Below are 25,229 nucleotides of genomic sequence, written 5' to 3' on the forward strand. Positions count from 1 at the left end.
TACAGTAAGAAGGTGGGTCAAGTTTCTTCTCTCTAGGGTGCTGGCTTCTTTGAGCAATATCACACTGTTTCAAATCACTTTTCTGGATCATTGCATCTGTTCCCCTCCTTGAACATGAAGACACAGCCTTTGTTATCTCAAACCTTTCTGACCAGTGAATACTCAGACTTCATCCAGGCATTTTATGTAACTGCCACATTTCACAGATAGCAAACTTGGAATATATTAAGTGATAAAAACTTGAGCCATCTCAGTGTGTTTCTCCTGTAAAAGCTCAAGTACTCGCTGGCCTCTATTTTTACATGGATATTATGGATGAGCTTTTATTCCCCTTTAGTGATTTAGGACTGTTTGTATCTGCATAGTATGCTTTTTCTCTTCTTTGTAAAGTTCTTTGGGCCTCAGGGTAATGAAGCCATTTCCCTCCAGGAGGTAGAACATAATGTGTGGCAAATGTGTCTACTCTCCAGAAATACTTTATAAAGCAGTTCCTTGCTCTGAGCACTCATTGCAGTGGAAGCCAAGTTAAATGAGGTATGCTACAATGTAATAGGGTTTTTATTTGTTAACAAACAAAAAATTTACATACACTATGCAAACCTCTCTCTCCACAGTCAAAATAAAATACTTAAGGTCACTCTCTGTGTCTGTCCTTGCTCTGTACTAGACGGAGGGTATCAAAGGCAGGACACGTAGAAACACTCAGCAAATATTTATAAAATTGTTCTAAACTCATGGTTACCATTCTTCCAGATTGAACACTGGCCAGGGTGAGACAAGGAGGTATTTATTTATTCTAACCAACAAGACTCTTGTTTGAGTCTTAGCACTGAGACCTGGGTGAGTTACTACTATATGTACTGCTGACACGAGCCTGGGCAAGTTAGTAGTTTTAAGTCTTAGCCTTCTCTTCTGTAAAATGCAGTTGACAATTCACATCTCACAGGTAGGGAATTTCTTCTTTGACAAGTTGGGAATTTCTTTTTGACGATTGTCTTCAGAGATAGTTCACGAGGGCTTCATGAGAATGGACTCAGTCACATTGTATATGGCTAGATGGCTTCCTTGTGCAAAGCATCAGGTATTTATTTAAGGAAATAAATAAAGTTAGCTGAGATAACCCTAGTAAAATGTCTACTCCCTTGGCTGACACTTAGTAAAGGAATAAGAAACATTACTGCAAACATTCGGTGATGACCCTGTATACCAACTTTTATTTATGCTTTGCAACAATTCTTTTCAAAATTTGAAATGTAGTATCTTTTACCTCCCTCTAAAGCATGCTTACTTTTTTTTCTTTTGCTTTGATTATGATCATTCTACCTGGATTAACGCTGTATTTTTCTTTTCCTTCTCCCAGGGCAAACACTGTATACTTGACGTATCAGGAAATGCTATCAAGCGGTTACAAGTGGCCCAGCTGTATCCCATTGCCATCTTCATTAAACCCAAGTCTCTGGAACCTCTGATGTAAGTGGAGGGCAGCAGCAGCCTTCATTCAGCCTCTTGTTCCATATGACAGAGCAAACTGCTAACAGCTCTTTGCCATAAATGCTTACACGTGGGAATTGCCGTTGTCAGTTTTTTTAAGCGTTCCCTTTTTTAATGATAGATGGAAGTTCTTTAGAACCGCTAGAGACACAATGTCAGTAATTCCTGAAAATGTCTTCGCTAATGTTTCTTGATTTTTATTTTCATTTCACAAGTTGTTTTTGTTTGTGTATGACTTTTTCATTTTGTCTCCTTGTTTTGAAAGTAGGTTGGTTTGTTTTTATTTTGTCTTGCTTTGCTTTCCAAATAATAGGAAGCAATCGTCTTTAAATTGTCTCTTACTTCTGAGAGCAATTCCACCGGTAAATCTTTTTAAATGTGTAAGTTTTCATAGCGGGAACATTTTTCAGACTCTCTCCATCGGCGTTTCACATTGTTATGGCGTAGATTTCTTGTGTTCCTTAATTGAAACCTCATGTATATGGACCACTAGCCTTATAAGGAGTTTTATTAATGACCTGGCTGTAAAACACCTACAGTCTTAACCAATAGCTCCAGACCTTTGCACATTTATGAACAGGGAGAAAAATGTATGATACAGGCTCTTTTATCCTTTTTATTTATTTATTTTAATTAGTTTATTTTTCTCTGTGATGGGTCTTTGTGGCTGTGCAGGCTTTCATCTAGTTGCTCAAGCGAGGGCTACTGTCTAGCTGCAGTACGCGGCTTCTCACTGCAGTGGCCTCACTTGACGCAGAGCGTGATTCTAGGGCGAGCGGGCTTCCGTAGTTGCAGTTCCCGGGCTCTGGAGCGCAGGGTCAGTGGTCATGGCTCATGGCCTTAGTTGCTCCACCTGTGGGATCTTCCTGGACCAGGGATGGAGCCCCTGCCTCCTGTATTGGCAGGCGGATTCTTTATCAATGAGCCACCAGGGAAGCCCTATTCCTTTTATTTTTCAGAGGACTTGTTAAATATCATCCTTGAAAAACTGGGCAGATATTCATGATCTGGCCGTAAAGGGACAGTATTTGGGGGGACACTTTGATAGAAACTGGGGGCTTTGTTTTGTACACCCTCTTATACAAAAGTGACGCTGTAGTAGCCTTAAAGGTAGAAGAGCAAAAAGGCTAAGAGCAGGGACCTGGAAACTGGTCAGGCTTGGTTCTGCTCCTTTGCCACTGTTCAGTTATGTGAGCTCAGGCAATTTGCTTGACCTCTGGAAGACTTAGTTCCTCAGCTCTAAACTAGACACATTAATAATGCAGACCTCAGAGAGCCAGGGTAAAGATTAAACAAGATCTTAAGTGGAAAGTTCTCTACCATTTTTGACATAGATGGCACTAGTGGTAAAGAACCCGCCTGCCAATGCAGGAGCCGTAAGAGATGCAGGTTCGATCCCTGGGTCGGGAAGATCCCCTGGAGGAAGGCATAGCAACCCACTCCAGTATTCTTGCCTGGAGAATCCCATGGACAGAGGAGCCTGGCAGGCTACAGTCCATGGGGTCACAAAGAGTCAGACACGACTGAAGTGATTTAGCACAGCACACAGCACACACCACTTATTAACTGGTAGCTGTTATTACTATGAAAGATTCCAAGTAACTTTATTGTGAAAGGAGTGAAACTACCTTATCATTACAAAACAGGTGAACAGTGCCTTTCCCAAGAGGCCGCAAGAGAGAACACCAGTGTCATTGTAAGAGCTTTGCCCAAATACGCCTCCATTTGGGCCTCAAGGCATTAGAGCATTTGACAGGGTCCACAAGTGAACCATAAAGTACTGGAAAACAGGGTTTATGGAAAGACCAAGGAAAATGAAATCATTCATCCCAGAGGTGAAAGCAGTTACTTTTAAAGAATATCGACCGGTTGTTTAGCGCCTTCTCTGGGAGGAAGAAGCTATAGTAGCTGGAACTGCAGTCTATGACGATTAAGTCAGTCTTTGGGGCAATTGCCAGATGTGTATCTTAAAAGCAGAATAGATTCCCATAAATAAGAGATGGACAAAAGTTCTTACCAGGATGAAAAAATAAAGTGAGGAGGCCACACTTGGTACCTTCTGCCCCGTGAATTTAGGCGTATAATTATATCATAAAGACCTTTGGGAAGTTGCCTGGTGGTCCAGTGTCTAAGCCTCTGTGCTTCCAATGCAGGGGGCCTTGGTTCTATCCCCAATCTGGGAACTAGATCCTACATGCCACATCTAAGAGTTTGCATGGTACAACTAAAGATCCCACGTGCTGCAAGTAAGACTCTGTGCAGCCAAGTATTTTTTTAAAAGAAAAATAAATAAGGGCTTTGCCCACAGCCAGCACATGGAAAAATAGGTATTGATGATAAAATAATGGTTGTTGGCTTCCTAGGTGATGCTAGTGGTTAAGGATCCACCTGCCAGCGCAGGAGACATAAGAGACATGGGTTCAGTCCCTGGGGCAGGAAGATCCCCTGGAGGAGGGCATGGCAACCCACTCCAGTATTCCTGCCTGGAGAATCCCCATGGACAGAGGAGCCTGGTGGTCTATAGTCCATGGGATTGCAAAGACTGAACACGTGACTGAACTGACTTAGCACTCAGTAGCATCCCTGAGAGCGTGTATTAAGTTCCTCCTCATGTAAGCTACTGTGTTGCTGCTGCTGCTGCTAAGTCACTTTAGTTGTGTCCGACTCTGTGCAACCCCATAGACGGCAGCCCACCAGGCTCCCCTGTCCCTGGGATTCTCCAGGCAATAATACTGGAGTGGGTTGCCATTTCCTTCTCCAATGAATGAAAGTGAAAAGTGAAAGGGAAGTCGCTCAGTTGTGTCTGACTCTCAGTGACCCCATAGACTGCAGCCTACCAGGCTCTTCCGTCCATGGGATTCTCCAGGCAAGAGTACTGGAGTGGGGTGCCATGGCCTTCTCTGAGCACTGAGCGAAGTGAAATAAGCAGCCACACATTTCCCTACATAAAGGTGATTGATAATCTGAGAAGAGCCTCATAAATATTATTAGTACTGCTAACATTAAGAAGAAGAGAAACATGTCCCCCACCTCCTGGGAACAGCATCTTAAAGGCCCATTTCAGAAAGAGCAGAGTAAGTTTTCCCATCACAAACGAGCAGTGGGCAAGTGGTTTCCCGGGGAAGGGAGGCCTGGGGAGAAGAGCAGCTGCACATTTGGTTCAGCGCACCACTGGGGACGTTCCCATCTGGTGCTCAGCGGGAGAAGGCCAGCTTCCTCCACAACTACAAGGCTACTTACTTAATTTGGCCTTAGGGCCCCATCACGGCCACTTATCACCAAGGAAAAGTAAACGTGCTGAAGGCTGCACCCCACGATGAGACGGTGGATCTGACATCATTTGCTGCAGCCGTTTGCACAGTGCAACACCAGTGACATTCAGACCGCTGAGATCGTGTTAGGAAACGCTGGATGTTTACTTTCCAGCTCAGTCTTTCTGAGGGTTTTACTTCAGGAGCAAAGCTGGCATGAACTGCCCCTTCCCCAGGGAGGGGTGAGTGCCAGGTCAGCTGGAACCGCAGCATGGCGGCTGTCACATTTGGGCACCGATACATCATCACACACATTGTCCTCAAGTGCATCACCCACATCAAAGCACAGGACTTATTAGCACACACATAGCTGACTCTTCAGAGAAGCAGAAAGTCAAGGGTGTGTATGAAAGAGGTGTGTTTTCACATTGTACCGCCATGTGACTTCTCTCCCCCACCCCCTCCCCATGGCAATGAGTGGCTTTCCTGTGTGTCTCCACCACGCCACCCAATATGCTTTTACCTTCTTGCTCCCTGTGTTTACTTCTGTCTTCAACTGTACTGTAATTATGTTTATTTGTCTGTCCATTCATTCATTCACTTATTCATTCAACAAATTTAAGCATTGACCAAGATCGATGCCACATGCTGATGAACAAGCCATGGTCTCTGGCCTCAAAGAACTGGCAGACTGGTCAGGAGACAAAACAACTTCATGTATTAGAGGATAAAAACCTGGATTCAAGGGACTTCCCTGGTGAGCCAGTGGTTGGGAGTCCAGGCAGGCTTCCACTGCAAGCGTTGCAGGTTTGATTCCTGGAAGAGGAACTAGGATCCTTCATGACACACAGTGAGGCCAAAAAAAAAAAAAATCAGTATTGCTACAATAAATGCAAAGGGAATTCAGAGAAAACGGGCCAGCATGGCCAGGGAAATCAAGGAAGATCGAGAACTACATGATGTCTTGACTCCTGGAGCAAAACACTGTCTTTCTATGAGAAGTATCCTTTGGTTTAGCTCAGCATTTCCTGCCACCCAAGAATGACTGCCTCTCAAAGCTTCTAGGGTTAGTGCTGTTTGGGAAGAGAATTATAGATACCATTCCTCAGACGAGTTTATTTCAACAAGACTTCAGGGAATTCCCACTTCTATATATTGTAGCCATCAACATCAAGCCTATAGTCATGCTAATGTCCGACTTCAGTTCAGTTTTGTATATTTCTAAATAGGGGTCTCTTTTGAAAGAACATCTTAGTGTAATGAAAAGTCTGTTTCACTAAAAATTGATTAGCGAAAAACAATAACTTTGAGCTCTTTCTTGAAATTCACTGCTTTACCTTAAGCAATTTGCTATACTTCTGGCCTCAGTTACTTGCTCTGAAAAAGGAATTAAGACTACGTGCTCCAGACCCAGTTCTCTGGCTTCCTAAAGTGAAAGGCACAGGCAGCAATGCCTTCGAAATTCTGTCTACACCTCTGATGCATCCCAGTGGACCAACCAAAATGTCTTTGCTCTTGGCTGAACTTTTATCAGCCCAGTGCAGTCACACTGATATTCTTACAATGATCAGAGGCAATGATTATCAGTCTTTGAGTAATAAAATGTCTTTGATTAAAAAAGAATGAGAAGGTAAAATATTCTTATTTAAGAAATACGGTGTATTTGGTTGGCAAAATAAAACAATGTTAACACCTAGAAGGCATGGAAGGATAAAGCTGCCCCTGGTTGGGAATCCATAGACTAGGTTACTCTCCCTTTTCCTCCCTCCTCAATTTGTCCTTGAAACTTTGTTGGATCTAAATAGTCTTACAATGATTAAGCAGCACATACCTCCAGTTAATGATACACCAATGGGCGACAGACTAACAGAAAGGACAGAGAGCGCCCAGTGTAATTACAGCCCATTTTCCTATCCACCAAAGAGCTGCTGCTTTCAAACTGTGATGGTGGAGAAGACTTTTGAGAGTCCTTTGGACTGCAAGGAGATCCAACCAGTCCATCCTAAAGGAGATCAGTCCTGAATATTCATTGGAAAGACTGATGCTGAAGCTGAAGCTCCAATACTTTGGCCACCTGATGAGAAGAGATGACTCATTGGAAAAGACCCTGATGCTGGGAAAGATTGAAGGCAGGAGGAGAAGGGGACGACAGAGGATGAGATGGTTGGATGGCATCACAGACTCAATGGACATGGGTTTGAGTAAACTCCGGGAGTTGGTTATGGACAGGGAGGCCTGGCGTGCTGCAGTCTGTAGGTCACAAAGAGTTGGGTAAAACTTAGCAACTGAACAGCATTCCTATCCGAACAAAAATAAAACAAAATAGGCCTCAGAGATTCCTTCCTGCCAGGCTCCTCTCTCCAGCTCACTATTTGATATGACTTGCTTAGAGTCTGTTTGAAATATTTTGGTCCCAGAGTTTTTGATTGTTCCATTCTCTCTGCATGTTTAATTCAAGTCATCTTTAGCAGTTCCTTGAAATTCCATTTGATAATAAAAACAGAGGAAATCTAGGGCCCTTTGGCTATAGACATGCCTTACGGCTTGCAGTTGAACCTCCAGAGCTACAGAATCCTTTTTCAGCCTGAAGGACACACATGCCTGAGGCGCCCGTCTCATATTCTGTAATTTGTTGGAAGGCTGTCTCTGTCTCTCCACTCCGCGTGTCTGCTGCCCACATTGAAGATGGACAGCAGCCTTCAGGGAGGGTGGGAAGGTCGAGAGATCAAAGCTTTCTATGAGCTCAGGACCTGAGAACAGTTGAGTCTTATTCTCTTACATAGAATGAGCTCCGGAAAGCTGTGAAGTATCTTCCCTTCTCTCCACTTGCTCTCCTCCCCTCCCTCTGGCCACCCCAGAAGATTGCATTCAATTCTACATCATGGACTCAATGGACATGAGTTTGAGCAAACTCCGGGAGGTGATGAAGGACAGGGAAGCCTGGCATGCTGCAGTCCATGGGGTCGCAAAGAGTCGGACACGACTGAGCAACTGAACAACAACAACGTCCCGTATTTAAGAGGTTGAGACAGACGAGAACAAAACCTAAGGACGGGTGACCAGGAAGGTGATACATTTCCAAATTACATCCGATGAAAGAACAGATGAAGGAAGCAGGGCAGTTTTTCCTGGAAGAATGGAAGCCCTGAGGGACACATCAGCACTTAAACACCCGAAGGCCTGTCCTGGAAGAAGGAGGTTCGGTTCTGCTCTGCAGAGCTGCAGAGGACAGAACGAGTGAGTGGAAATCATGAAAATAGATTCATCTTCAGTCTAACACGGGACCAAGAGACGACCCCCTGGGAGCGTGAGCGCCTTGGGGCGGGGGCAGCGACAGCGTAGGACGGGGGCAGTGACAGGGAGTTCGTTGTTGTGGCTGAAAACATCCCAACAAAGAGAAGTCCTGTCAAGGGCTAGGAAGCTGCTGCTAAGATTGCACTCGGCCATGTACACTGTAGTTTTTCAGGATTTGGTGTGTTCCCTTTGTGTTGTGTGGAGAAGGAAATGGCAACCCACTCCAGTATTCTTGCCTGGAGAATCCCATGGACAGAGGAGCTTGGTGGGCTACAGTCCATGGGTCACAAAGAGTCGGACACGACTGAGCGACTTCACTTTCACTTTCACTTTGTGTTCTAACACCAAACTCTCCTTTTCCCAGGGAAATGAATAAGCGTCTAACAGAGGAACAAGCCAAGAAAACCTATGACCGTGCAATTAAGCTAGAACAAGAATTTGGAGAATATTTTACAGGTATGTTCATTTGTGTTTGTACTGTGAGAAAGAGGATGAATTGTCTGACATTTGGCATAGAGGGGGCTCTGGGCCTGGTATACCTGGGCCCTAGCACCTTCCTGCTAAAATTCCCTTATTTGCCACTTCTTCCATTTGATTCAAAACTCTGGGTTCCTTCTTCTCTGGATTCAGCTTCCTGGTTCCCACTGGCCCTACCCGAAACCATGAATGGCAGAGACTGCGCTAGCTCCTAGGAGAGAGATTTTAAGCACTAGTATCTCATTCAGAGATGACTCGTTGGAAAAGACCTAAATGCTGGGAAATATTGAAGGCAAAAGGAAAAGGGGGCAGCAGAGGAGGAGATGGTTAGATAGCATCACCAACTCAATTGACATGGATTTTAGCAAACTCCAGGAGGTAGTGAAGAACAGGGAAGCCTGGTGTGCTGCAGTCCATGGGGTCACAAAGAGTCGAACATGATTTAGCAACTGAAAAACAACAAAATCTCATTCAACTTCTCTCCCTGAGATGATCAGAAATTTGAAAACTAAACTTTTAAGGCTGCAGATGTGCAGTGTCCAAAGCAGTTACTCTTGAAAAGTAGTCCCAGGGTCTCTAGTCTCTGCTTCATGGACCTCTGGGTCTGTCTCCCCATTAGGCACCAGAAGATGCTTGAAACACTTCCTGTGTTTCAGTTAATTCCATGTCATATCTTAATGCAAAAAAATTTTTTTTCTTTTTAAATATTTCCTTGGAAGCATAAATTAGGGGGGATATTTTGTCCTGGATGTTATAGGTTCTCTATTCTTATCTGTGTTCATGAAACACTAATCAGATCCAAAAAGTGATCAAACTTTGGAATTTGCCTTACAACTGATAGGTCTTCCCTGTAGTTCAAATGGTAAAGAATTTTCCTGCAATGCAGGAGACCCGGGTTTGATCCCTGGGTTGGGTATATCCTCTGAAGAACAGAATGGCAGTCCACTCCAGTATTCTTGCCAGGAGAATCCCATGGACAGAGGAGCCAGGTGAACTGCTTAGCAGCTGAACTAAGTTCAGTTCAGAACTAAGGCCATGGGATCACAAAGAGTTGGACACAACTCAGTGACTAATGCTACATACAGTTACAACTAATGGTTTAAAACAAGAACTTTCCTCCTGAGTTACCTTACATGAAGTTAGGTGTTTTCCATGTTTTCTTTTTTATCTCAATCAAAAGATGAGAAAGCTAGTGCCTTAGCAGTTTGCAAATATATTGAATCAGGTAAATCTTAAGTAAAATTTCCATCAGTAACAAAGATATGAGTTATGTTTCCCCCTAAAAGAACATCCAGTATGTTCAAAACAATGTACATGTTGAACAGTGCTTTATATTCAGGAATAAAATACAATAATCAGCACATTCCAAGGACTGTTTTTGGAACTCTAAACCATGTTTCAGTGACGACTTCTTTTTAAGCCCCAGTGTCATATGGATAGTATTGATGTGTTTGGGATATCTATCTACAAGATATTTTTTGTCCAAAGGAGATAGTATTTAAATCTACTGTAAGTGAATTGGTTTTTGGCGTAATACACTGTTTGTTTCCTTCTATTTTATGTATTTTCTGCAAGTAATTGCCATAAGATATTCTCACTATGAAGAGCACTGAATAGTAAAATCTCAATTTATTAGATTACCTGGAGAATGAATAAAGTTTCTTATTAAAGGTTTTGGGGATTGAGGAGATTAACTAAAGTTTTTTCTAAAGTCCTTATTATTTCCTCTGCATCTAAAATACTCTAATTTCTGCCCATTATAAAATAAGTAATATAAGTCCAGCTTATAAGAAAATATAAGCTGGAGAATATAAGTCCAGCTTTCTTTGGTAACAGGGAGCTCTCAGCCTGAAAACTGATCAATGCCTAGCTCAGTGGCTGGCCCAGAGTCAACAGCCGTAAAATTAAAATAAATGAGTGATTCATCATGTAGAACCACAGAGAGACATGTAGAAAGAAGGAAGACTAATACATTTATTACTAATCTAGGACATGCCTTAAAAGCATTTTTTAAATCATTGACGTGACCTTGCTTCAGTGAACCTCTGCTTTTTCTGATTATTGTGAAGTCATATGAAGCCTCCTGATGAGTTTGTCCCTGTCTGAGCTTCCACATGATTGATGGTCATTCTTCACCAGCCAGGACATGCTTCCTGATCCGGTGTGTTTGCTCTTGTTCCAGCTATCGTCCAAGGCGACACCCTAGAAGATATCTATAACCAATGCAAGCTTGTTATTGAAGAGCAGTCTGGGCCTTTCATCTGGATTCCCTCAAAGGAGAAGTTATAAATTAGCTACTGCACCTCCAACAATGACAGAAGAGCATTTAGAAGAACAAAATATATATAATATGCTACTTGGAGGCTTTTATGTTTTTGTTGCATCTATGTCTTTGCAGTCAGTGTGAATTCTTATGAATGTACGACACAAACTGTGTGAAGCCATGAAGGAAAAGGAGGGGCCAAAGGGTGGGGCAGAGAAGACACTGCAGTGCGCGGGGAAGGCTTTGGTTTGCTCAAAGTGCCAGGTGTAGGGACGAACCTCTGATGGGCTCCATGCCCAAGAGATGGGCAGCCTCCTCACCCAGCAGGTGTCCAGAGCTGACTTAGCTGCCGAGCTCCCCGTGTTTTTTGCTTTAAAGAAAAGTTGCCAGCACTTGAACTTCACCAACCTTCCCATTACCCACATCTATAATTGGTACACTTCAAATTTTAGGACTATGCACAGCCTTTGATTTCTTTACAAGCAAAAGAAAGAATGGGCGAGGGGAAGGAAAGGAGTCCCTTTGGAGACAGCATAACATTACTATCAGGGAAGGATGAGTGTGTAGTTTCTTTGCCTGGCATCTACAAAGATGAGCATTTCATAAAATTCACAAGTGTGTGGAGGACTGACCTCATTGGGAGGAGGGGATTCCACCTGGGGTTAGCTTTATGATTGTTTATTGTCTATTTTGCCGTTTATAAACTGAAAGAAGGCACTAAAGTTGAGAATAATTTATACAATAAAAATATATTAAATGTATAGAAGTGAATTTCTATAGGTTAAAAAAAGTTTTGTGAAATATTTTGTAAAGATTAATTGAAAGACTAAATGTATGCACTATCTGCGGATGATCCAGCTCAAGAACAGAAAGTTGTACTCTCCCTCTTGTTGCCAATGATCCATTAAGAGCATCTGAGTTCCTTCTAAAGCCTGACAAAGACTTCTCCCTCATTACCTCTCACGATCCCCCTCCCACATCAGAGATCCACTCTCACGGAGCACATCCCTTAATGAGTTGCCCTTGTGGATACTTTTGGAGGGCATTTGGTTAACGCACTTTTTTCAAACTGATGGCTTTCCAAGACAAATTCATACAGACGATGTAAAGGAAAGTTTTTGCTCTTTTCTTGTTAAATACCCTGGGCCTGTCATGCAAATAGCTGAATAATGTTGTTCCTAGTAACTTGCATACAACTCTTAAAGGATCATTTAGTATTTTGGCTGTCATGAATAATTAGGACTCTTTTGTCTGTTTTATAAGTAAACTGAGGGGTTTTGTAAGAGCCAGAGAAGGTGCAGAGCCGTGGAGAGATCTGTCCTAAGATGCAGTATTTCTTTGAGGAAGAGAGAGAGGGGAGGATCTGACAGGAGCGGGTGAGGGGTGCAGACTTTTGTTTCTGTGCACAGGACAAAGAGATGGAACCACCAGGAAAGACCATTAACGACTTTGAGCTCAACCAATTGAACTGCCTTTCTTGGGGGCTGCACCTGGACCAAGTTTATTTTTTAGCAATTATAACTATGATGATTTTTTAAAAAAAAGAAACTTCCCGAAGCCTATCTCCCACTTTAGAGCTGATGGTGACATCAGCATTGCTTGCACCCCAGGTGTTTAGAGAGAGAGACTTTTCAGTGATCTCTATAACTACTCAACTCTGGGTCGTATGCATGCCCAGACTAAGCCCTGTCGCCTTATTTCTGGGGTACATCCAGACCTGGCAGGATTCTGCCACACTGTGCAGCAAACCAGCATGCCAGCTGGGATGGGGGAGTGAGAGGCAGAGCCATCAGCAGTGATGGGGCTTCTTCACAGGAAGAGCATCAGAGCTCAGAATGAGGGTCTCTTTCCAAAAACAAGCATTTTTCATTTGACACTAAAACACCACAGTCTGCCTGGCTGCAGTCACCAAAACAGACACAAGAGATGCAAAATCATGCATCTACCTATAGTCTGGAGGCTGCCTTTACCAATGGAAGGGCTAGCAATCCATTTTCCCTCTGATGAAAGTTAAATTTCCCAAGACTTCTTTAGAGTGTTCAAAATGTCAAAAACGTAGCCATGTCTGCAATTCGCCAGTTTCAGGTCAAGGCCTACTTTCATCCATCTTTGCTCCCAGAAGTTTCCGCCACCAGAATGCCATTCCTGATCCCAGCTCTACTTTTAGGCCACCATGATAACTTCTTTGGTTTCTCAACTGAGCATGCAACCATTTATTTAAAGGACTGTCATTAATGAATAGATGTTTCCGCGGGTCGTGTGATGTGCTTTTCCATTTAATATTAAGTATTGCTGTGGCTGAGTACAATCAAATTGAACCACCAACCCTTGGTTTTGTAGTAATATAATTATTTTCCTAGTGTAGATGCTTCCAGATAAGAATTGGCATTTGCACTGATTTTTTTATGTAGATTTATATAAATATATATAGACATATATATTTGCTTGAAGAATCACCAAGCCAATTGGTGAGAGGGTCTTTTCCTGTAGAATTTACACCTCCGTTTGTTGTGTTGTCTTGCGCTTCCCAATGTTGAGGTCTCCACGGCTCCAACACACGGGTGTATTTTGCCGCAGACCCGGTGACTTAAGATGGAAATGGCGCGAAAGCTACCCAGATTACAACTGGTGCAAATGCACGCGGAGCCTGGGGCCAGACTGGTGCTAACACCGCAAACTTTGTCGAGAGCTCTCTCCAATCTGAAAGCTTGCTGGGGGCGCAATGTCACCTTCACACGCTGGGCCCTTTCGGAAAAGTGCCAGATCGTGTCACTGGTGCTATTTTTCATGCTCTGGTACAATGTGTAGCACCACGGGGGTCTCAGCTTTACCAAAATCAAAAATCCCACTTGTCAGCTAATTGCAGGGGCATTTGTTTCCGGCCCTCCTCCCACGGGATCTGTGGGCCGTTTCTTTGCAGGCCTCTCCCCCCAGCCCTGCGCTCTTGGGCTGGCTCTGTCGGGTGCGCCCGTCTTTCCGGAGCGGCACTCAGGCGCCTGTGAGCTGTCTTGGGTCCCACTGCCAGCCCTTCAGGACTCCGAGCCAGGGGAGAGCTCCCGCCCCTATGGCTCTGGCCTCTGCTCCTTCCCTCTCCTTCCTTCCCTTTGCTCTCCCCCTCCTGGTTCTAGCTGTGCCATCTCTTTTACGTACCTGTCCCTTCATCCTTCCTCCCTGTCTCCTCCGAGTCGTCGGCTCCTCCCTCATCCCTTCCTCACTCCCTGCCTTCTGTCCCCTCATCTCTCTGTCCGTCTCTCCCACCGTCTCAGACACTCCCGTACCTCGTCCTCTGTCTCCACCGTTTCTGTACTTTCTCTTCTCGCGTCTCTGGCCACCTCCTCTCCCGTAACCTGCTCCTTAATTTTTCTGTCCTTTAAGGGCTCCTGGCTGATTCAGACAGCAAGTCCACACGCTGGACTCATGACACAGATTCTTTGGGTCACCATTTTCACCCAGGCAGCCCAGAAAGCAAAGCTGAGCGTGAATGAGGTCCTGGCTGGAGCCAGCTCCAGCAGGCCTCCCCGAGCCAGCCTGCACCGCTGCCCCGGCAGTGACGATGCACGCGCCCTGGGCCCTGCCGGCACCTGGGTCCCTTTCTGCCTGAAGCCTAGTCCACAGGGAGCCCACTCCCAGCACCACCCCACGGTTCCAAGGACACTTCCTTTCGCTAAAGGCAGACTCCAGCCCCAACAGTTGTTCTGACAGCAAACCTCTTTCTTCTCATGGAAGCCATGCCATCACCTTGGTTTGGAGAGAGAGAGATTTTTTCCCCCCCATTCATAAGCTTTCTTTTTCCTCTTTTCATCTGAAGCTCCCTCTGCTTTTCAGCTGGTGATTGCTCTGGTGAGACTGAATGGACTTGCTGGTGAAATTACATCTCTTTTTTTTTTTTTTCTGTCTTGGTCCTGCCTAAATTCCCACAAAAATATTTAAGTCAGAGACTCAGGCTAGTTCCTAAGTTTATCATAGTAATTTGTCACTCCTACAGGAACAAAAGGGGACATTTCCCTTATAGCATGTGGAGTCTCTCCTGTGACAATTGATTTGAAAGAGGACTCCCTCCAGAATTCTGTGGATATACATTTTACTTCTGTGTATGTATGGCATATGTGGTTTGTATATCATGTATACACTTACCACATTGGGTATGCGTGACTGTGGATGGAAACCTACACACACACTTTAGTCTGTAAATATCCTTCCTCACTGAAAACTGTGCTTTGGAAATCATTTTTTGTACAGCTGTGCAGTTTCTTGTAGCAGCTGAGGACAAGCTTAAGACAGGTTGAATGGTTGAGACAAAGACCATCAAAAAGACAGACAGAATCTCCCTAGCAACTCATGAGGACAGACAGCCAAATGGCAAGGTTGACTCCCAATGAGATGGCGAACTTTTCTCCTTTTTGAATCTGTGTTTCCTAAACGCGTCTTAACTTCCGAGTGCACCAGGCTGTATGCGTGAGATCCTCTCAGTATGCCAAGTTTTGTAACAGTTTTCTCTCTGACTGGATGCTTCTCCATTGTGCAGGATGGGAGGGGAGGGGGAAGACTCCTTGCCTGGGCTGGAGTTTACAGAGACACTGCACAGCTTACACTCCTGTTAAGTGTAAATATTCGACACTTCCATTCCATTTGTGTAAAAAATAAAGCACACACGATTATAAAACCAAGATGTATATTTCATACTCACTGCGTCTTTGCATATTTATTGCGTTGCCAGTTGCCAGCGGTGGCCCCGTTGTAAAAAAAATGCTTGATAGAGTGTTTATAAACATGTCATGGTTTTATTATAAGATATAAATATTAAAACATTTTATACTTTATAGCAAATTATTTTCTCTCAAAGCATAATTTGTCTTCTTTCACAAAGAATAGAATCATTGATTTCTATTTTTATCAGACTTGTCTGATTTTAGAGATAAAGTGTAGTTAGACTACATTTGTTCTGAAAAATACTGGCACTGCCAAGAGGAGCTGAAAGTAGTGCTCTGAAGTATTTTTGAACATTTGATTATCATCTTGCTTGCTCTTAATCTGGATTTTGCCAAGGGTGAACAATAGTATTAAATGATAGGTTTTTTTTTAAGACCCTCACATCTACACAAAAAAAACTTTATTCTCCAGTTTCAAAACTGAGATCCCAGAAGATACTAAGAATAGGGAAAAACAGTTTTTTCTTATCTGATCCTAATGATGCAAAGAAAGGCATAAATTGGAAAGGAGGTGTCATTTCCCATGCATACTGAGGTCAAAATACATACCAGCTCGAAAGAGCTTAGCACACCAAAAACGTCAGGTTTCAAAACCTGAATCTGCTGGATAATTCTTCCCGCCAGGTTAAATATATTCCTTTACATAAAGGCACTTGGACAGTGCAGATCTCTTAGCTGGGGAACCAAAACAAACTTCTCCCGTGAAAGGGGTGAAATTTCACCCTCCAAGTGATCCCTCTGAGTACGTTTTGCTTCATGATAAACTATCACGTAGTCGGATCAGCCACTGGGGAAGCCAGACTTGGTCACCCCATCCTGGCTTCACTGTGAGCCTGCAGGAGTCTTCCCCCGGCTGCCCTGTCTCTGTCCATGGTGCTTGGTGGCGGTGAGCTGAGCCCGTCCAAGGCTGCATAAGAAGACACTGGCTGAGGCTGCAAGCCCAGTGCAGACTTCACACTCCAACAGTTACTCCATTTTTAACATCGGCAGTCTCATTAGGTTTAATAATGGTAACACGACACAAAAGCCAGATTCACTGAACAATGAGTGTCTTTATTGGGGAGGGTGGCGAGGGAAGCTTGAAGAGCTTTTGACTTTTGGGGTCCTGTTTCATTTCTTCATAAATATTTTTAAGACATGATCATTCTGGAAGTCTCCAAAGTTAGACGTGGACTGCACATCTTTGCACCTAAGACGGCCAGCTCTGCATCCATGGACTTTGTAGATACTCTGAGACTAAACATTCTCGACAGAATTTAGAAGCCTCGGTTGGGCACAAAGGCAAGGAACATTTGCAGAGGGACCACCAGCTCTCTCGGCACAAACCAGACACAGAGTCTTTGAAGTTGTCAGGGGATGATGTCATCTATGGGCCGGGACTGCTGGGTCTCGTAACCCTAGATGTGGTCCTCTGTGACTAACCTTTCCTTTAGGGATGTCTCAGAAGCCACTACTGCTCTCATGGAATGGATCCTTCTCCCCCTTCTAATGGTACAGCCATTGTCAAGTCCAGAACTTGTCCCTAATGCCCATTAGCACAGCTGGGACAAAGCTGGAATATGTGGGCAAACTGCTGAAGATTATGTATAACAAAAGGGAAATAACAGATGAGCTGATTCATGGGATAAGCTTAGTGCCCAGCACCTGGCCAGCCGCCATGTGACACAGGGCCATTTTCCCCACCTCCCGGGGGTCCTTTAGACACAGCTGCACCTGAGGCCAACACTTCTGCTCTGTTGCAGCACACTTGAGAGACATGGGATCCACGCCTGACTCAGCACTGCATTCCCCCAGCGTCAGCTACAGTACAAGCTCCTGCTGCCTCCATCCCTTTTGCTCCCATGTGCCAGAATACGAATGGGATTGAGTCACGGTGGTCAACTTTGACTCCTCTTTCATTGTAAAATTGCCTTAGACGCAGATTCCGATGCAGCAGGTATGGGGAGGGGCTGAGTGCCCACTTTTCTAACTGGTTCCCAAGTGATGCTGACGCTGGAATCATGCATGTGTGCGTGCTAAGTCCCTTCAGTCATGTCCAGCTCTTTGCGACGCTATGTCCCTGGTGTTTCCCGGGCAAGCATACTGGAATGGGTTGCCGTGCTCTCCTTCAGGGGCTCTTCCTGATCCGGGGATCTGAACCCACATCTCTTGCATCTCCTGCTTTGGCAGACAGGTTCTTTACCACTCACTCCACCTGGGAAGCCTGATGCTGGAATCACTAGGCTCTAATCCGATCTAATTTTTCACACAGCTACTGACCATCCACCAGTGGGTCATTAACCAGCATTTCTTTCTTATGAAATAGAAACTAGAGTGCCTCATGCATAGTGAGGGTGAATATCATTTCATGTTGTGTGAGGTACAAAATGCATTTCTCACTGTCTGTCATAGTCACAGTCTGAGAAACAGTGCCCGGACCTGCACTCAGCCAGCTCCCAGAGACTCCTCTCCTCCCGAAGATGGGGTCAGAGAACTGCAAACGATTAAATCCTTCTCTCTGCCACCTCTCAGCTTCTACTCACTAGTAGTTGCAGAGTCACACAAACCAATGCATAGACCCCCTTCACCCAACTGAGACAGCGAGTGAAATTACAAGTATCCACCTCAGTCAGTTCAGTCACTCAGTCATGTCCAACTCTTTGCGACCCCATGAATTGCAGCACGCCAGGCCTCCCTGTCCATCACCAACTCCCAGAGTTCACCCAAACTCATGTCCATTGAGTCAGTGAGGCCATCCAGCCATCTCATCCTCTGTCGTCCCCTTCTCCTCCTGCCCCTAATCCCTCCCAGCATCAGAGTCTTTTCCAATGAGTCAACTCTTCGCATGAGGTGGCCAAAGTACTGGAGTTTCAGCTTTAGCATCATTCCTTCCAAAGAAATCCCAGGGTTGATCTCCTTCAGAATGGACTGGTTGGATCTCCTTGCAGTCCAAGGGGCTCTCGACTCTTCTCCAACACCACAGTTCAAACGTATCAATTCTTCAGCACTCAGCTTTCTTCACAGTCCAACTCTCACACCCATACATGACCACTGGAAATACCATAGCCTTGACTAGATGGACCTTTGTTGGCAAAGTAATGTCTCTGCTTTTTAATATGCTATCTAGGTTGGTCATAGCTTTCCTTCCAAGGAGTAAGCATCTTTTAATTTCATGGCTGCAATCACTATCTAACGACCACTAAGACCCTAAATCTGCCTGGCTCGGGGAGATTCCCTGGAGGAGGAAATGGCAACCTGCTCTAGTATACTTGCTTGGGAAATCCCACGGACAGAAGAGCCTAGCGGGCTACCTTCCATGAGGTCACAAAGAGTCAGACACAACCGAGTGAGCACACACACAGTAGTGGTGTGGTATAGAGTTTCTTGAAAAGAATAGTTGATTTCTATTCAACCGAAATAGAAAGCTAGCAAGCTGGGACTTACATGGTGGTCCAGTGGCTAAAAATCCAACTGACTATGCAGGGGACATGGGTTCGATCCCACATGATCCTGGACGCAGGTCTGGGAAGATCCCACTTGCGTAGGGGCAACTAAGCCTGTGAGTCAAAACTACTGAGCCAGAGCTCCACAGTTCTCAAGCTGCCACCAGTGAGCCCACGCACCACAGCTACTGAAACCCCGAGCATTCTAGAGCCTGGGCATGGCAACAAGGATCCAGCATGGCCAAAAATAAATAAATAAATTCATTCAAAAAAAAAAAAAACTAACAAGTTGAGAGGTTCAACCTGATGGAGTTCAGGGCACACTGCCCCGAGATGTACCACTCTGCACACAGATTATTTCCAGCTGAAAATAAGCAAGGCCTAGAAGACTCAAGAAGAACCTTTGAACTTTCCCCTGACTGCCTGAAAGATATTTAAGTGAGATAATTTAAGAGAGGCCTGTTCTGGGAAGAGGCTATCACCATAAATAACTCATGAGGTAGGTGTGATAGAAAGGAACCCAGCAAGGCATTTTGGCCAAAGTCCTCTCTGTGATCACTATCTCTAGATGACCTAACAAACATGTATTTACCAAACACTAACTCTTCCCATCTTGCTGTGAATCACCTTACTTCCCTTCAAAGTCCCAGACCCCTACATCCTTCCCCTTAGTCCAAAATGACATATATGCCTCATCTTGCCTTCCTTGCAGGATAAGGGCAGATTCAAACAGCTACTAATCAGAGAAATAGGGAATGTGGAAGCCAATAAAAACCCAACCAATGCAGAAACCACAGTGCAGTGATTAAAGCAGTGAGTAAAGATAAATATCTTTGAGCTTTTCTGCAAGAACAAAGACCCCCAACCAGGTGGAAGATGGTAACTTCAGGCTAAACAAAAGATTCCTAGCCCCCCACCCTGTTACCTCACCACCAACCAATCAGAAGAAAGTCACTCACCCTGCAGCCCGCACCCCAAATTTTGCCTATAAAAATTTCTCCCTGAAAACCTTCGGAGAGTTTGGCTCCTTCTTTGAGAAGGAACCACGCATTCTCCTGAAATCTTTCTCTGCTCCAGACGTCAACATTTCGGTTTGTTTGGCCTCACTCTGCAGCACTGAATCTCTCTTACGATGTTTCAGGAGGGGGCACCCCTTCCAGGGCTCAAAAGTGGGCTCCTGTCTAACACTCAGAAGTGAATTGTCCAAGGAGATGTGTGCTGACAAGGCAACAGACTTGATCGGGAAGGGGCGCCCGGGTCGGGAGCAGGAGGGTCAGGGAACCTGGGAGGACTGCTCTGCCACGTGACTGGCAGTCTTGGGTTTTATGGTGATGGGTTTGTTCCTAGCTTTTCTCCGTAAGCCATTCTGACTCAGAGTCCTTCCTGGTGGCGCATGCATGGCGTATGCATTGCTCAGCAAAGATGGATTCCAGAGAGGAGGGCTCTGGGAAGTTGGTAAGGCATACAGACTGGTGTCTACTTTCTCCTTTTGATCTTTCCTGAATTCCTCCAGATAGTGGAAGCTTGTTAGGTTCATGTTGTTTACCAGGACCTCCTGTTGTAAGATAACTCATGCAAGTGGTTACTATCTGGCCTGGGCAGGGCGGGCAGTTTCAGTCGGTGGTTCCCCTAACAATGATGTTCACAGTTCAGTTCAGTCGCTCGGTCGGATGTGGCCAAGTATTAATATCACCCTGTATTATCAGCAAATCCTACTGATAGAATTTGAGAGTCTCTTTTTACATTGGTCCTCATACCCTGCGAAAGAGATAAGGTCATTTGCTTCCCCATCTTAGAGGTGAATAGATCAGGACTGTGGGAAGCAGAGACTCCCCCAAGGTCACATGGCAAGTGGCAGGGCGGGATTGCAAGCTCAGGCCTCCCTCGTTCAGCTTCCTTTACTGCTCCAGCAGACAGGCTTCGTGAATGTTAACCAAGGATCTGCTTTGGAGCAGTGACTACCAGGAAAGGGCCAGAGGCTGGCCTGATGGACAAGCGGACAGCCATCTGCCTCCTACCTGAGTCACCCGCCCCTGTTAGGAATGAGTCACTGTCAAAAGGCAAAGATGTTATCAGGAAAGGACTTCTCAACAAACAAGAATGCAGGAATTAGCTTCCCAAAGGACATGACCACAATGGAGGACCAAGAGCAAGGAAAGGAAGGCTTTTAAAAGTAGGTGGACTATTCTCAAAGTGGAGCTACAGAGTGCTGGATTCAGCCCTAAGTGGCAAGGGGGAGGAGGAGAGAGAGAGAATCCAGGTGTATCATCCACCATCGGATGGATAAACAGACTTGGAGAACCAAAGGCACATCAGGGTTAACATGGGCTTCCCCGGTGGCTCAGTGGTAAAGACTCTACCTGTAGTGCACGGGACCCAGGTTCGATCCCTGGCTTGGGAAGATCCCCTAGAGGAGGGCTTGGCAACCCACACCAGTACTCTTGCCTAGAGAATCCCCATGGACAAAGGAGCCTGGGGGGCTGCAGTCCATGGGATCGCACACAACCGAAATAACTAAGCTGCAGCCACAGCGAGGTTATCACATGAGAAAGAAAAAAATATTCCAGTTCATCAGGAATATTTTTTTCCCTCTGCCACATGTTGCAATGCCATTTTAAAATATACTCTATTTTAGACTAGTTTTAGATTTATAGGAAAATTACCCTCTAGCCAATTCCCCCTGCGAACTACTGTGCGGTCAGGCCACGCAAGACTGTTGTTCCCTTGCACTCTGCATCACCTGCTCCACCAAGGCCTGTTTCACCTGTACCCTATGCACCTGACCTTCTTACGTGCTTGCCCCTGCTCCAGCTGGTGGTGGTTCTTACCAAAGGTGTGGTGAGGGGCGTGCCCATCTGCTAGTTTCCCTGGTAACTAATGAGCCCACCTATAACTGGCAACCTCCCCTCCCCTACCCCCAAGAGCGAAGCCCAAGGCCAGGTCCTGCCTGCTGGCTGCTGCACACAGTAGGGTGTCCCTCCAGAACCTTGCCCCAGACTGGTAAGCACCCCACACTTTAACTCCTGATGTCCCTGAGGCCGGCTCTGCACTCTCCTCCGTCTTAAAGCCGGGTGCAGCTCACAACTACTTGTCAGTTCATGAACCCATATTGATACGTTACTAACTAGAAAACGCTTCGCTCAAATTGCCTTCATCTTCACCTTTTTCTCTTCCTGAGTTCCATCCGGGACACTCTGTTAACACTTCATCATCACATGTCCTTCAATCTCATGACTGTGACAGTTTCTCAGCCTTTCCTTGGCCTAGATGACCCTGGCAGTTTGGAGAAATACTGATCAAGTGTTTTCTAGAATGCCCCTCACTTGGGATTTGTCTGATGTTTTCTCCTGATTAGACTGGTATTTTGAGTTTTTGGAAGGATGCCCATAGAGCTAAAGTGCCATTCTCATCACACCTTATCAAGGGTGCGTGACTTAATCACTGATGTTGATGTTGATCCTGTCCACCTGGCTGAGGCAGGCTATTTTTAGTTTTTCCATTGTGAAGTTACTTTTATCCCCCTTGTTCTTTGAAAGGAAGTCATTGGGCACAGCCTGCTCTTAATTAGAAGGTCATTGGACTGCAAAGAGATCCAGCCAGTCCAACTAAAGTAGATCAGTCCTGGGCGTTCTTTGGAAGGAATGATGCTAAAGCTGAAACTCCAGTACTTTGGCCACCTCATGTGAAGAGTTGACTCATTGGAAAAGACACTGATGCTGGGAAGGATTGAGGGCAGGAGGAGAAGGGGATGACAGAGGATGAGATGGCTGGATGGCCTCACCGACTCGATGGACATGAGTTTGGGTGAACTCTGGGAGCTGGTGATGGACAGGGAGGCCTGGCGTGCTGCAATTCATGGGGCCACAAAGAGTTGGACACGACTGAGCGACTGAACTGAACTGATGCTTCAGGTCCTGAAGGGCAAAGTAGCGCAGGAGATTTGTCTATTCCTCTCCCATTTATTTGCTCAATAATTTGCTTTATATCAGCAAGGACTTGTGTATACTCTATTATAATCCAGTGCTAGTTTGCCTTGTTACTCAGATTGTTTCAGTTCTGGCTGTTGGAGCTCTTCATTTGGCTCCTGTTTCCTTTGACATACCCACAGTGTTGTGGAATTTTTCTTTCTTTAAGCACTTCCTTACATTTTGCCTCTACGAGAACTTCGTGCTTATTTTGTAGATTTCCTGACTGAATCCTAGAATGAACCATTTCTCCAAGTCACCCTGATTTCTTCACTGGAGAATGGTGTTAGAAACTGAGATCTGGGGACTTCCCTGGTGGCGCGGTAGTTAGGAATCAGCCTGCCACTGCAGGGGACGCGGGAAGACCCCACGCGCCGCCCAGCAGCTCAACCTGCGCCCCACTGCTGAGCGCATGCCTGGAAAGGGAAGAAGCCCTGCTCGCTGCAACTAGAGGAAGCCTGAGGGCAGCGACGAAGACCCAGCAGACCCAAAAATAAATAAATTAAAACCTTAAAAAAAAAAAAAACTGAGAACTGGTCTGGAGGTGTTGCTGGCTCCTGGTAAGTTCCCGAGAGTGGCTGAGGGTGAAACAATAAAGGAGCTGGTGGAGCCCTCGCTCTTGCCGGCGATTTCCAGGCCTAACATGGTGATCCTGGCAAGAAAGCCTTCGGGAGCTGAAGGTGAGAGAAGCATGGAGCACTGGGTGAGAGGAAGCCTCAGGGGGTCTTGGTGGCATCTCCAGGGTCTGCTGAAGACCCCAGGCTGCTGCATGCGCCCTGGAAAGGGGAGGAAGTGCTTTGAGGTGTAGTACCGGCTTTGTAGGTGTTTAAAAAGCGGAGATATTACTTTGCCCCAAAGGTCCGTCTAGTCAAAGCTGTGGTTTTTCCAGTGGTCATGTATGGATGTGAGAGTTGGACCATAAAGAAAGCTGAGCACCGAAGAATTGATGCTTTTGAACTGTGGTGTTGGAGAAGACTCTTGAGGGTCCCTTGGACTGCAAGAAGATCCAACCAGCCCATCCTAAAGGAGATCAGTCCTGAAAGTTCACTGGAAGGACTGATGCTGAAGCTGAAACCCCAATACTTTGGCCGCCACCTGAGGGGAAGAACTGACTCATTTGAAAAGACCCTGATGCTGGGAAAGATTGAAGGCAGGAGGAGAAGGGGACAACAGAGGATGAGATGGTTGGATGGCATCACAGACTCAATGGACATGAGTTTGAGTAAACTCCAGGAGTTGGTGATGGATACGGAGGCCTGGCCTGCTCCAGTCCGTGGGGTTGCAAAGAGCGACTGAACTAACTGACCGGCTTTGTGTCTGAAGTGGCACTGGGAGTGGGGTGGGGAGGGAGACAGGAGGAGAGGGTACGTGGGGCAGGGGTCCGAGAGAAGGTCCCTCTGTCGGAGCTCGAGTTTGGACCTAGACTGAGAGGTTCTTGTAGCCTCCGGGAAGTGTTGTTACCAAATAACGTTTGTGCGTCTGATGAAAAGAGAAACCAAACAAACCAAAATGTCAGAGTATGAAGCTGAGAAAATTCTGTCACAGGACTGAGCAAGGAGGACCTGTGGTTCCCGCTCAAAAACCCCAAACTCCCCAGTGGTTTTGGGGAAAGGGTTTTATAGGAAAAATCTGGGGTGAGGGTTACAAGGGCTGTGACTTTCCTCTGCCTGCTGGCGATGCTCGCCTGCCCCCTTCCTGGTCTTCATCCCACATTAACTGGTTCTGAATATGGGGAGGAGGCGGGGAAGGGAGAAAGGTCTGGATTTCTGATTTCAGTAATTCAGTGGTCGCCTGTGGCTGCGTGCGTGCATGCTAAGTTGCATCAGTCATGCCGATTCTTTGAGACCCCATGGACTGTAGCCCACCAGGCTCCTCTGTCCATGGGATTCTCCAGGCAAGAATACTAGAGTGAGTTGCCATTTCCTTCTCCAGGGGATCTTCCCAACCCAGGGACTGAACCTGCAACTCCTACATTGAAGGCAGATTCTTCATTGTTGGAACCACCAGGAAAACCCAACGTGAGTACATATTTTGTTCTTGAGTTAATAAATATGCATATACTGAGTGGAAAAAAAAGGAAACTGAAATTAAGGATTAGATATTTTTATGGCTACTGAGGTACCATTCCCCAGGCTGCCAGAGCAAGGGCGCAAATACATATATGGTAACTTGTATTATATGCACACCAAAAGAAATGCAAAAAGGCAAAATGGCTGTCTGAGGAGGCCTTACAAATAGCTGTGAAAAGAAGAGAAGCAAACAGCAAAAGAGAAAAGGAAAGATATAAGCATCTGAATGCAGAGTTCCAAAGAATAGCAAGGAGAGATTTACAAAAGCCTTCCTCAGTGATCAGTGCA

The 25,229-nt window shown here is 45.5% G+C and overlaps 1 protein-coding gene across 40 annotated transcripts in view; it reads left to right on the top strand.

The window, feature by feature from the left end:
* The window catches only part of DLG2 (discs large MAGUK scaffold protein 2), a 2,369,976-nt gene extending 2,358,439 nt beyond the window's left edge, over positions 1–11,537 (top strand). For all 40 annotated transcript variants that reach the window (XM_042238120.2, XM_060403917.1, XM_060403919.1 and 37 more), the window contains 3 exons: positions 1,361–1,470; positions 8,401–8,492; positions 10,696–11,537. In XM_042238120.2, coding sequence (XP_042094054.1) covers positions 1,361–1,470; positions 8,401–8,492; positions 10,696–10,802 — 309 coding nt within the window. In that variant the 3' untranslated portion in view covers positions 10,803–11,537. The remainder of the gene's footprint in view (positions 1–1,360; positions 1,471–8,400; positions 8,493–10,695) is intronic.
* Positions 11,538–25,229: the final 13,692 nt, after the last annotated feature.

This window comes from Ovis aries, chromosome 21 (genome assembly GCF_016772045.2).
Source record: "Ovis aries strain OAR_USU_Benz2616 breed Rambouillet chromosome 21, ARS-UI_Ramb_v3.0, whole genome shotgun sequence".
In the NCBI taxonomy this organism is placed as follows: domain Eukaryota; kingdom Metazoa; phylum Chordata; class Mammalia; order Artiodactyla; family Bovidae; genus Ovis; species Ovis aries.